Source organism: Enhydra lutris, unplaced genomic scaffold, assembly GCF_002288905.1.
Source record: "Enhydra lutris kenyoni isolate GAN:26980312 unplaced genomic scaffold, ASM228890v2 scaffoldscaffold22, whole genome shotgun sequence".
Classification (NCBI taxonomy): domain Eukaryota; kingdom Metazoa; phylum Chordata; class Mammalia; order Carnivora; family Mustelidae; genus Enhydra; species Enhydra lutris.
Window position 1 is genome coordinate 3,627,738 of NW_019154106.1, and position 13,476 is coordinate 3,641,213.

General features: G+C 62.4%; 1 protein-coding gene across 1 annotated transcript; it reads left to right on the top strand.

The window, feature by feature from the left end:
- The first annotated feature begins 1,010 nt into the window (after window positions 1-1,010).
- On the top strand, window positions 1,011-7,900 carry LOC111149486 (fibroblast growth factor 3). Its single transcript, XM_022506580.1, has 3 exons — window positions 1,011-1,230; window positions 3,265-3,368; window positions 7,532-7,900. Exons 1-3 carry the CDS (start codon window positions 1,011-1,013, stop codon window positions 7,898-7,900), a joined length of 693 nt encoding a protein of 230 aa, XP_022362288.1.
- Window positions 7,901-13,476: the final 5,576 nt, after the last annotated feature.

The window sequence follows — 13,476 nt, forward strand, 5'->3', positions numbered from 1 at the left end:
TCTTGGGTTGTCTGTCTCTGTGCCCCTTTCTCTGGCTCTCCCGCACCCCTCCCCCTTTCCCCAGCCCCCTCTCTGGCCTGCTGCTGGGACAGAACCCGGGACAGAACCCTCCGAGGCCCGCCCGACGTGCACCAGCTTCGCCCTTCTGGATCTGCCAGGTCGCGGTGCGCCTCCCGGCCCGGTCCGCCACCCCTCGAGGACAGCGTCCTGGCTCCAGCAGGAAGCCCCGGGCACAGACCCAACCCCGGGGTCCCCCACGCGCGCCCGCGTCCCGGGCCCTCCCCTCCGCCGCCCTCCGCGGCCCCCTTCATTATGCACCGCCTTTAATGGGCGTTTGTCAGCGCGACTTCCCCGCAAGTTGCTTTCGCGGACATCAGTCATCGGCGGCGTTCCCATTGTGCCGGGGGATTGATGGGGGGCGGGAGGGGGTGACAGGGCCTGGGGCGGCCGCCTCGAGGCCTCGGTCTATAATTTTCGGAGGCATAATTGGCCTGGGGGGAGGGGGCGGGGGAGGGGCGGGAAGGGACCTTTCAGAGCCGGGAGGGCGCGCGGGGGCGCGGGGCGCGCGGCGGAGCGGAGCCGCGGCTCGACGGCGCTGCGCCGGGGCAGAGTGTGCGCGGGCGGCGCCGGGCCCGAACTCCGCGCCCCGCCGGGCTCCCCGCCCCTCCCGCGCCCCCGCCTGGGGACCACGTCGGCCTTTTGTTGCCGAACCGTCTTTTCTTTCAGCGCTTTGCGCAGCAACGGAAATTTCACCCGATCCTGGGTGAAAATTAAAGGAGGTGCCTCTCTCTCTTTCTCTACCTCCTCTCTCCCCTCCTTTCTTTCTCCCCCCCACCCCCACTCCCTCCCGCCCCTCCCCTCCCCTCCCCCACTCGCCGCGGAGCGGGAGTCTGCACCGCCTGGCGCGGGAGCCGGCTCGGAGCGCCTCGCCTGGGCCCCGCCGCCGCCCCTTCCATGGGCGCCGAGCTCGCCTGCAGCCTCCGCCACCGCGAGGCGGGCGCGATGCCACGATGGGCCTGATCTGGCTCCTGCTGCTCAGCCTGCTGGAGCCCGGCTGGCCGGCCGCGGGTCCCGGGGCGCGATTGCGGCGCGATGCGGGGGGCCGCGGCGGCGTCTACGAGCACCTCGGCGGAGCGCCCCGGCGCCGCAAACTGTACTGCGCCACCAAGTACCACCTCCAGCTGCACCCGAGCGGCCGCGTCAACGGCAGCCTGGAGAACAGCGCCTACAGTGAGTGCCGGGCCCCGCGGCGCGGCGGCCGGCTCCCTGGGGAGGAGCGCCCGGGACGGGTGGGCGCGCCAAAGCCGCCCCGGAGAGCGGGCCGGAGGGCGCTCGCCGAGGTCCCCTGCTGTTCCCTCGCGTCGGGGAGAGCAGCGCGAGGGGCGCTGGGGGTCTCCATTCCAAGGGGACGCGCGGCCGGCAGCCCCGGGGACTCCCGCTCGGCTGGACTCGGGGGCCCTGACAAGTTCAAGCCCTTTGAGTTTCTCGGAGAAGAGGCGCTAGACGAGGCATTTATTATCTTCTTTATTATTTTGACGACTTCTCCTTCGGCCGACCCCCGGGCGCCGCCCCGCCTGTCCCTCTGCGCTCCTTGATCGCTGCCGCCCAGGTGGCCGCACCGAGCCGCCGCCTCCACCTGGAGGACTGTGGCCGGGACAGAGCGGAGGTCCTGGGCCGCGGCCGCCGCGGGTGGAGAGCCATCCCCGCCCCCCCAGGCCAAACAGCAGCCCTCGCGCCTCCGCCCTAGGCCGCAGAGCGAAAGGCAGGGTAGGCGCGCCCCTTCGGGGTGGGGGCCGCGGGATACCGGTTAGGCTGGGTCGGGGACACAGGTATGCTCCCGCCGCCCCACACAGCCCCGAACCGTGCTTGTGGGGTCCCGCAGGGCTCCAGGGTTGGGTTCCTCCCGCCGCGGGGACCCTGGCTCGTGCTCAGCCTCCCTGAGAGGAGCACGAAGCAAGGGGACCGAAGCAGCTCAGCTTGATGGGCAGCAGGAGGCCGGAGCCCCGTGGCGGCAGCGTGGGAGCATGGTCAGGTCCAGGGTCCCTCTGCAGCACCCCGCGGGTAGGAAGCAGTGCAGCGGACTGAAGGCGGCGGCGGCGGCGGGAAACAGCCGCTTCCTCTAGGAAAGCCGAAGCTCCGGGGAGGACGTCGTGGGAGGATGCCTCTGGATACATGCGTTGGGGACAAGCTATGTCACGGCTGTCCCCCTGTGCAAGATGGGGCTGCCGGAGCTCACGCGCTCCTCTCACAGCCACACCTGGTGCTCTTCAAATCCAGTCTCCCCCGCAGAGTCACAGAGCATGGAAATTCTCAGGGTATCCCGGGCAGGCAGCCTGGAGGCAGAGGAGGGTGCGATCCGCAGCCGCCTCTGCCGGGCATCCAGAGACGCGCTTCCCCGGTGCCCGGGTGGGGGCCTCAGAATCCACCCAGCCTGCCTCCCGGCGGACCCCTGGTGGGGGCGCATCTGGGCCCTGTGATCGCTGCCATGCGGAAGCCAGGGCTGCACCCAGAGAGCCACCCCCCCCAAGACAGCATTGCAGAGGCTCCAGTGCCCTTTGGAGCCCTTCTGGGGGGACAGTGGCCCCCCCTTAGGCCTTTGTTGGAGGACCGCCAGTGAAAAAGTTCTCCTGTGTCCAGAAGGAAGGTTAGGGGAGGTTGAAACTTCCTTAAACGCAGTGAGGAGTGGGAGAGCCCAGAGCAGCTTCCTTCTGGGAGCTGCAGCGTCTCATCCCACTTCCTGCTCAGCTCCTGCATACCGCCTTGACCCTGCCCTGGACAGTTATCTCCTGCCCAAGTCCATTGCCAGTGAGTTTGGGTGGCCCAGTGCTCACTGCACTGCTTGGACTGTGTCATCCGCCGGCTCCATCCAGGGCCCCAGCCTCGCCAGGACAGCTCCCCCACAGCTGTGTGCAGCCCAGGCTCGAATTCCAGCTCACACACGTTCCTGTGGTCTTGGGAAAGTCACCCAGCCTCAGCTCCCTTGTCTATCAGATCACGGAACTGGCTCTCGAGGCGGTTGACAGGCTCCAATAAGCATCACCTCCTGCCAGGCGTTAGCACCTGGCGGTCAGGCGTAGAAGCATTAGTTGTATTAGTTCCCTCCCCTGTCTGAATTCTGTTCCTCGGAGAAGCCTTCCCTGAGCTTCCCAAGTGTCCTCCCCCGCCACCCCCGCCCCCGAGCGTTGCCCAGCCTGGGGGCTCAGCTCTCTGCCCCAAGCCGTGTGGAAGGCATGGGGAGTGATGGGCTTTCACAACTCTTCCCAGGTATCCTGGAGATGACGGCGGTGGAGGTGGGCATCGTGGCCATCAAGGGGCTCTTCTCCGGGCGGTACCTGGCCATGAACAAGAGGGGGCGGCTCTACGCTTCGGTGAGTCCGCCCTCTCCCATGGGCATGCGTGCACGGGGCGGCCATCTCCCTTGGACCTCTCCTCAGGGGACAGAGGGGACGTGGACAGTATAATGCTTTGACCCAGCAGCATGGGGACCTGCAGGACCAACCAGCTGGGACCAGGGTCTCGGGCCCTGGGTGTCAACACCCAGTGTCGTTCCAGCGGCTTCTCTTGGAGGCAGCTGCCAGTTGGGCTGGCTGGGAACATGGCCCACGGGGAGGACCTCGCTGGGGGTGAGACTCATGTTATGTTCCCCAGCGCCATTGGGTCAGAAGATGCCCCTCCAAACATTTTCTCTTCCCCAGCACTGCCCTTCCCTCAAGGTCGCTGACAGCAAGGCAGAGATTGTCCCCCCACAAATTTCCACTGGTGTAAAGGGACCCGGCGAGCCTTAGAGCACAGCGTGACTGTGTGTTGGGCAAAACTTTTCTGTGGGCTCAGCAGAGTGCTCCTGGAGGGAGAAGAGAGGGAAGCAGGACACCGCACAGCCGGTTCTCCCCAGGATGGAAAGGGAAGAACTCTTAGTTCTTAGGCCCCAACATAGTGGAAGGGACACAGGACTCGTGTCCCAGGCACACAGATTTGGAACCCAGTCTGTATACCGCCTGGGGCCCCCACAACAGGAAAAGGGTCCCCTGACTCTGTAGGCATCGGCAATGTCCTTCCCCCAACGGCAGGGGTGGGGGTGCCTGGAGTAAAATGCGCGTAAGCAGGAAATTTGCTGCCCCCAACTAGTCACTACGTGCAATTCGGCTGATACCTCCCCGGGCAGTGAGAGGTTTTCCATCCACGAGGAACCTAGACAGCACAGCCGGAGACCATCTCCCGGCGGTCCCCTCTCTCCATTCAGCCTGTTTGCAGGGGACGCACGCCAGCCTCTCCCTGCCCGTCTGGAAGTTGGGCCAAGTGTCGTCGGGCAAGAGTTGCAGGAAAACACTCCTTTCAGCTCCTTATTTTATCACAGATTTTGTTTTTCTATTTTGCTAAAGGAAATGCAAAAATCAGAACGAACCCATTGGTTTACTCTGACCTGGGGGCCGCTTAATAGAACCCAGGGACCCTCTGGTGCCCAGCATCTCCTGCACGTGCTCCCAGAGTCTGCAAACTCTGATTGCGGCTCATAAAGACAAGCCCTCAGGCCAGGGCTGGTGTGACTTTTTCTTGAGGCGGACTGTGGCTTTCCAGAAGCCTCCGTCCTGGACCCCTGATGCCCAGTGGGCAGAATGGACTTCTGATCCTGAAATGGCCTTAGACTACCTACAGACACCCCTGTCCCTATGGAGAGGGCCCCGGGAGGAGTTCTGTTCTTGCAGTGAAGGTGCCGGTCTTGCTGCTGCTGGAGGCCCCCCCGTCCACATGGGGGAAGTTCACAGATTGGGCAGTGAGGACTGAATCAGCAGGAGAAGTGTAAGGACTTTGACACCTCTTCTGGGGTGGGGGGTGCGGGGCGGCCCAGGGCTTTGGGGTACAGAACAAAGCATGACCTGGGGGATCCCCGTGGGCCGGAGTCTACCCGTGGCTGCTGTCACTAGCACTAACTACGCTGGCCTGCCTGCCCTCCTTCCTTCCTTCCGTCCGGCCGGCGATCATTCCTTCGTTCACCAGTGCCGTCGGCATTTACCGTATGTCGCACTCTCTGCTAGGCGTACGTTTTGGGATCTTACTCGGAAGTGAATCCACTATTGTTGTGGCCTCCAGGAGCTCCCCATCCCCCATAGGTTGGCCCCCAGGTGCCTTGGCCCCCAGGGGAGTTGCTCAGGCCGCCTTCTGCGCCTGCCTTCCACCGTCCTTCCCACCGCAGCCTCTGGAACCTCGCTGGGTTCCCGGAACAGGCCGTGCTGGTCACCCTTCCTTGCCTTGCCCAGACCAAACGCCCCCATCAGAAGGGCCCACCTCTCCCTAATGACTCCTAAATGTCCCCTCGTTGGGAAGTTGCCTCTCAGCAGGCCTCCTCACACCTTCATCGCACCACGCTCGCTGCCCACAGCCGGCCGCCTTCCCTCCCTCCCTGCACACCCCTGCCCGGTCCCCGGGGTTCAGAACCAGCTGCGGGGGGGTCTGGCCAGCCTCCTGCACACCGTCCCCAGCCGGCTTTCCTGGAGCAGCTCCGAGTGCTGCAGAGCCTGAGAAGTCAGCATGGGCTCCCCAAGGCTGAGGTCAGGCAGAGGCAAGTGGAGTTTCAGCAGGTGGTACAAGCAGAGTGTCAGTGGGTGGGAGCGGCTGGGGGGGAGGCCCTGTGGGGCACAGGGTCTGGGGTGGGACAGCTGGACCCAGAGAGGCACTGGGAACTGTTGCCACTGCGAGTCTCCCTTGGGATCCCCTAGCCTGTGAGCCTGGTCCTATGACCCTGGTCCTGAGCTGACACCTTCCTCCTGGTCATCTTGACTCTCTAGGAGCCCCTCCAAGGTGCCAGATCTATCTCCCCCAAGGTCAAGGACTCCCCCAAGGTCAAGGACTCCCCCAAGGTCAAGGACTCCCCTGTGCAGGGCCTGTGTGCCTCACTCTTACAGGCTCGCGAGACCTTCTGTTGTCCCACAACGAGAGAGCCCACTCTCTGGCGTCCTGGTTCCTGGGCCTCAGCCACAGGACAGAAGGGCCTGGGACAAGAGCCTGCGCTGTTCCTGACTTCCGCATGGCTGAGTGTGGGGACCAGATGCTAACGTAGCCGTCTGGCATGGGGATCTGCCCTGAGCCCGCCCGCTCGCCCCTAGATGGCCCCTGGTCCCCCATACCACGTACAAGGCCTTGAGCACAGATGGAACAGCCTTGTGGCTCTCTGGGATTTGGGGTCCCCCCACCCCATGCCCGGTCTTCGTCAGCAGCACCTGTACCGTGACCCGGGGCATTTGGGGCATCCCCCGAGGGTTGGGACAGCAGACGGGGCTGAGGTTCCAGGGAGAGGCAGCCCCCTCTTCCAGCCGAACGGGAGCCCCCCCACCCCTTCCTCTGCCCTTATGTGTCATCAGGGAAAGAGAGATGTGCGGTGCTCGACCATCATGTGCCCTATGGTCCTGCTAGGCCACATGCTGTCCCATTTGTGGGTCCGGCCCCGACCAGCCTGGATCCCCCTGAGAATGGGCCCGGGGCTTTTTGGACCACCTGCACTCAGTAGCAGCCCCCCCTTTTCCCTCTGCAGATGGAGACCATGAGGATCTCAAGCTCCTTCTGCCCATTATCCCCTGCCCCCAGCCCTGCCCCCGGGCGCCGGGGAGGAGGGAAGCCCTGGGGGCACTTGGCTTGCCCACCTGCCTACAGCTCAGACCAAAGCCTGACCTGGGTTGGTGTAAGTCAGAGGCACCACCCCTGATCTGGGGGCGCCCCACCAGGTGGTCCAGGGGACATTGGTGCAAAGCCTGTTAAGTTAAGAGTCTGTGCCTCTCTCCCTTTGGATGCCTGTCTCTGAGAAGGCAGAGACCCAGGCCCAGCCCATGCTTCCCAGTCTGTCCCAGATGCACACAAGAGTCCCCATTCACCTCTTCGGGCAGCAGTCTCCTCTACCCCCCACTGTGTGGGGCGCCCGCACCCCTGAGCCACCCTGACAACAGCAGTGTCTGTGTCCCCAGCTTCCGGCGGGGCTCCTGGCTTTGGCTCCATGTGCTTGGGGTGAGGACCGCGGGGGCCAAGATAGCTCCTCTCCAAGATCAAGGCCCAGAGTCGGGACTTAAACTCCAGTGCCGTGGAGAAGCCAGTCTCATGAGAGCCCAGCCATACCGGTGGTCATTTCTCTTTCTCGTGTACAGTTTCTGAAAGCAGCCTGGGGCACCATCTGTGTCCAGATGTCCTGCCGACGTCCCCGCCTCCAGCAGAGATGCAGGGCAGGCCCGTCTCTGCTCTGCTGTGACAGCAACCCATCCCCGTGCCGGGACGCCCCCCCACCCCCAGTCAGTGCCCAGGGAAGGGGGCAGGGCTCTCCCCGGGGTCTCAGGAAGGCTTGGAGAACAGCTGAAGCCTTGAGCTGAACCCCGAGGGCCAAGTTCCCCAGACTGCGAGGGAGGACGGGCGCAGCCGAGGCATGGGTGTCCGGCAGCAGGGAGGGGGGGAGGGAGGCCTGGCGACAGGACCGTTGGTCCCCGAGACCCCAGCCTCCAGCCTCCGTGGGGGGGCCTCCCCAGCAGCTGACTGAGGCCTTCCGCCCCCGCAGGAGAGCTACAACGCCGAGTGTGAGTTTGTGGAGCGGATCCACGAACTCGGCTACAACACGTACGCCTCGCGGCTCTACCGCACTGCGCCCGGAGGCCCCGGGGCGCAACGCCAGCCCGGCACCGAGAGACTGTGGTATGTGTCCGTGAACGGCAAGGGCCGGCCCCGCAGGGGCTTCAAGACGCGCCGCACCCAGAAGTCCTCCTTGTTCCTGCCCCGCGTGCTGGACCACAAGGACCACGAGATGGTGCGGCTGCTGCAGAGTGGGGCTGGGCTCCGCGGCGGGCGGCCCGGACCCCCCGGCAAGGGCCCCCGGTTCCGGCGGCAGCGACGGCGGCCGAGGAAGCGGAGCTGGCGAGGCGGCGCGTAGATCACCAGGCCCGGCACAGAGAAGGCCGTCCAGGTTCCCAGCAGCAGGTGCAGAGTGACCGTGGGCCCCGCCGGCCGTCCTGGCCCCGCAGCTTCCCAGCACAGCTCCCCCCTTCCCTGCCCCTCCCCTGCTTCTGCCCGGCTGGTGTTCGGAGGCCCAGCCCTCCCCGATTCTCTCAAACGGGGTCAGATCAGAAGGCAGCCGGAGCTCCAAGGGAGGGCTGCTTCCCGTGCGCACCCCCGTGGGCTTCCGCTGGCCGGGCGCCCCCCTCACCCACGGGGAAAACCGACGGGCGCGCGGGGCTTCCAACCGCCCGAGGAGCCTCCCTGCAGCTCGGCTGTCGGACGTGTGGGCGTTTGTGTAACCGAAACATTAAAGTATTTTATTCTACTTTGTTATTTAATAGATTACAACACAGCCCAGGGAGACGCTTGGCGTTTTTACTTGAAACATATTTGCCTGTGATGGGAGCAGCGTCTGTGCCAAATCACTGTTTTAAGATGTAAGACTGTGTTCTGAGGAATCGAGCTAAAGATGCATTTTAATCCCCGGTTTGGAAAGTGGCTATTTTTTTTAAACCAATAGACGGTTAGCGTGCATGGAAAGAAGAGGCTAATGTGTGTGTGTGTGTGCGTGTGCATGCCCCTGTTCCGGCTTACACTGTACGTATGTGTGTGTGCACACGTCGGGGGGGGTAGACAGCTGGGGGGGGGTAGGGAGAGGGAGAAACTGGTTTACTCTGCTGAGAACTCCGAAAACCTTCCTCCGCCGTGCAGTGGTGTGCTGGTCCGCGGACGGTCGTGAGCAGCTGTGTCATACGCCGGGTAAGACTCTCCCCGAACTCCTTTATCTTCGAACTCGCCGCCAAAGCCTTGAGGCTTACCATCTTCGCCTAAGAAAGCGAACCTGGAGGCTTGGGGAGGAGACGTGACCTGCCCGGGTCCAGAGACAGTGGGTGGCCAAGCTCCGTCTTGGACCAGGTGCCTTCCCTGCCCCCCCCATGACACCTGCTCCCCCAACAGTGGTGGTGGGTGGGGTCCCCTGAGTGAGAGCTACAGAGCATGGGCAGTGGCTCACTTTTCTTGGACTTCACAGGCGTGCAGGGGAGGGATGCCGGGTGGAATGAAGCTGGTTCCATTGTGGCTCGCGTGTCACCAATGACATAGGAACGTAGTTGGAGTGTGCGGCGGGATCACACCCGCCCAGCCCTCACTGTGACACTATTGACGGACGCTCCCTAGGGAAAAAGGGGGGACTCTCTGGCGCCAGGGGTTAATATTTAAAACCGATTGGAGAGGAGAATGTGTTTTCTGCAGCTGGCAGGCTGTGCTCGGGTCCGTCCTGACGGGTCAGCGGCCCAAGCGGCTTCCCCTCGGGCCTGGGTTAGGAGGGAGCTGCGCGTTGGGTTGCATCTCCTAAGCCCACCTCCGTTAGTTAGGGGGACTTACTCGGGACCTCAGAAGGTGGCCTTATTTGGAAATAGGGTCATTGCGGATGTACTCAAGTAGAGAAGAGGTCCACCGGGGCAGGGTGGCCCCCGATCCAATATGACTGTGTTCTTGGGAGATGGAGAAATTTGGAGACAGACTTGAACATGGGGAGTCACCCCGTGAACTTGGAAGCGGACAGAGGGCCATAGCTTCGCAAGCTGCAGAGAACGCCAAGGATCACTGGCAAACCAGCTGCAGCTGGCGCGAGGGCGGGCACAGACTGGCCCTCCCAGCCTCCACATGAGCGGGCCCCGAGTCGTGGACTTGAAGCCTCCAGGACCCGGAGACAGTGAATCCCTCTTCTTTAAGCTGCCCGGGCTGTGGGACTCAGTTACAGCTGCCTCGTACAGAGGATAGGAGTCTTCGATGCCTGGCAACTTGGGTGGGCCCCCAAACGAGGGGGACCCTACTGCTGTCAATTGACAAGGAAGGGGTAGACCTCCAGACCCAAAGCCTCGGCCCCGCTGGCAAGGGCTCAGGGGGGCAGCAGCTGCGAGGGGTGATGCCAGGCCCATCGAACCAGGCCTTGGGGGTCCTGGGGTGCTAAGGATGGGACCGAAGACGGTTTCAAAGGGAGACCTGCACAAGCACCCCCATCCCTTTCTCCCTTTCAACCCCAGACCCTCTCCCCAGCCAGCTTAGTGTTTTCTAAGCTGTGAGAATGAACCCAGAAGGGAAGAAGGATTGAAGGTCAGTTTGTAAGCTCATAGGTAAATGCGGTGGAATCCAGCCCCATCCCCTAGTCGCTGTGTGCAGGGACTGGGGGGATGGCCTTGTGCCCCAGGGCACCCTGGGGCGGGGGTCACTCGCTCTGTGTGGCACGTCCTGGGGTGCTGCCCACCGCACGGGTGGGAAACAAGTCTCGGGAGGAGGCGGGGTGTGTCTGAAGGGACGCAGCTCCTGGCTGGGGGGCTGAGGGCCAGTCACAGGCACTGCTTCCCGAGCTGCGATGCCTGGTCTGGTCCTCAACAGGCCCCTAGTGCCCCCCACCATGCAGGGAGCCAGGCCGCCCACCTCCCTGGTCTCCCTGGGTTCCCTCCATCTAGGTCCCATGTCTGCAGGACTGCGAGGCTGGTGGGGCTCTACCCTGGGGTGTGACTCTTGCCTTGGCCCCCCTGGAGTATCCCTGTCCACACCCAGGGCTTTATCACACCGCCCCGCCCATCAGGGCAGGGCTGAGCAGGTGGAGGTCTGTGACCCCAGGGACACTGAGGAGGTCCCAAATCTTCCATGAGCCCAGCAGCTCTCGTGTCACTGCCTTGTCTCCTCTTCTTGGCAGAGGCAAGGCTCCTGGGAGTCTTGTGGAGGTGGGGCGGTGGGTGTGCAGGTAGGACCCCCTGGAAAGGGAAATCGGGATTGGGGTGGAGCCTCGTGAGCCTGTCACCCTTCACGATTTGGCCTGGACCCTCCCATGTAGGCCCGAAGTGGGCAGAGACTGGGACCTGCAGCCCCATAAGATGCCGTCTGAGCCAGGACGGGGACCCCAGAGGCTCCAGTGATGACAGCCTGCTGTCCTCTCCCGCCTTGTTGTCACCGCCTCCTGCCCGGCCAGGGGGCAAGGGAGGGGAGGACGCAGGGTGCAGGGATTAGAGCAAGGTCTTTGCTTTCAAGGCTCTGGGACTTTGGGTCAAGGGCGTGCAGGAACGGGGATGTGAATGGGGCAGCTGCTATGGGAAGCGGAAAACAGCGGCTCGAAAAGTCACACGCAGAACAGGCATGTGACCTAGCAAGTCTGCTCTGGGGATATGCCCGAGTGACCTGGAAGCAAGGACGCCAACAGATACGGGCTCACCTGCGTTCGCAGCTGTGTGTCTGCAGCTGCGTGTTTGCAATTATCAGGAGGCGGCGTCCCAAGGGTCCCTGACAGTTGGAGGGGCAAAGTGTGGTCCATCTCCATGGGGGAACAGTCGTCAGCCTTAAAGAAGAAAGAACGCTGACACCCGCCTCCACATGGATGATCCCCAAGGACACGATGCTCCGTGACAGAAGCCAGACACAGGACAGATGCTGGGTGACTCCATTCGCACCAGAGAGAGGAGTCTCATCCAGAGAGGCAGGGTGGATGGTGGGCGCCGGGTCTGGGGAGGAGGAGGACGTGGAGGTGGTGTCCGATGGGGACAGAGCTTCCGTTTGGGAAGAGGGACAGTACTGGGGTAGATAGTGGTGGTGGTCACGCAAGACTGAAAATCCTTAAGGCCATGAACTTGCACACTTAGAAGTGGATAAAATGGTAAAAAACAAAAAAACAAAAAACCAGTTGACAACAGGGCAACACCCAGATTGCCAGAGGTCCGTAGTTGGCAGCCTCGAAGGTGCCGGATAAACTGGGGAGCGGCCAGCTGGTCACCTGCACCTGCGCGGAGCCAACAGGACAGGCGGCAGGTGGCCCCTGCCCGGGACGAAGGCAGCCCTGCCGTGGGAAGACAATAGACCAAGGACCCACGGCCTGGCCCCCCGAGTCCCAGCCCTGGGCGGCTCTCTCGGGGAGAGAGCTTCGACGGAGCTTCAGCTGCTCAGGTTGGGCCTTTGAACCCCTCGGCAGGTTCGGAAACTGCCTGCATCCCCAGGGCTTGAAGGACTCAGAAAGGTGAACAAGCATGTCTGTAATTAGTGCCCACCCATTGGAGGTGACCTTGCCCGGGCCACAGTCCAGGGCCGACCCCATCCTTCTCAGACGGCAGTAACTGGAATGTCAGGGTGAGCCCCCCGGGCTGGGCTGCATGTGTGTGCGCCTCCCTCCGGGGCTGCGGGGAGGGCAGCATTTGGGTGAGAAAAGAGATCGCGCCGGTGTTGGATTTGGACCCGCTGGTTCCACCACTGCCTTGGCCACTTCTCTTGTCTCACAATTGATCGTGGGAACCCAGGATTGGCCCCTGCCTCTCCCCAGCCTTGGTGTCCCCATCTGCCGAATGGGCTCCCACAATGGCCATCGGGACCCACTGAAGAGACACAGTGGACGGTTGGTCCAAAGAGCCACACAGCCCTGCGCGGACCAGGGGGAGGGCGGGCACCACTCTCTGGCGAGGGCTGTGAGAGGCGCCAAAACCAGTGCCTCACCAGGTGCTTGTTCTGTCGTATTCTCGTCTGAGGGGCTCAAAGGTGAAGAATGGATGGAAAGTTTCGTGGGGTGCACACAGGGAGGACTGACGGCAAAGGTGGGAATTCCTGGGAGACCTCACGCCTTGGGCAGGTTGGGTTCGGGATAGAAATTTCATGCATTCATTTATTATCACTGATAAAATAAATACATTTATCTACCTTTTGTATGTTTGCGAGCATGGCACTGTAATTCTCCATCCATCCACTTAACCCATCCATCTGTCCATCCACCAATCAACCGACCCATCATCCATCCATCCACCCATCCTTATATCCACCATCCATCCATCTACCTATTTATCCATCCACCCACACATATATCCATCCATTCACCCATGATCCATCCATCCATCCATCCATCCATCCATCCATCCATGGATCCATCCATCCATCCTTCCACCCACCCACCTTGTGGAAGACAGAGGCACAGCTCTAAGGTGGCAGGGAGGGGCAGTGACCTGGAGAAATTTGGGGAAAACTGGGGCAGTTCCCTGTTAGTGAGGACAATGAGACACCATCAGTCAGAGCCCCATTTTCAGGAACCTGTGACCAGCCAGCCACCATCTAGCGTGACAACATCCTCACACACCTCCCACCTTCAGAGCTGCCCTGGGGAGTGGAAAGGTCCAGAATGAAGAGTTAAGGGCATGGTTGGAGGGGATGGGACAGAGAAGGCACTGGTTTCATGGCAAGGCCAGTTTGGGACCACAGCCCTTGAAGTTGGGCCAACCTGGGTCTCCACTGAGGCTGACCTAGTCTCAGGGCTCTGTTCATGACTTGTGAGGCCAGGAAGGGTGTTCTACTCATCTGAGCTTGTTTCTACCTCTGAAATGGGGACAATAAAGACACCAATATCACAAGGTTGTCCTGAAGAGTCAGTGCAGTGAAAGAGTGAGGGTGCCCGGCACGCAGTTAGCAAGGCCTATGTCCGCTGTGATGTCCCCACTTGGGTCCGGCATGGGTCAGACAGTCATGGCAAGAGTGAGT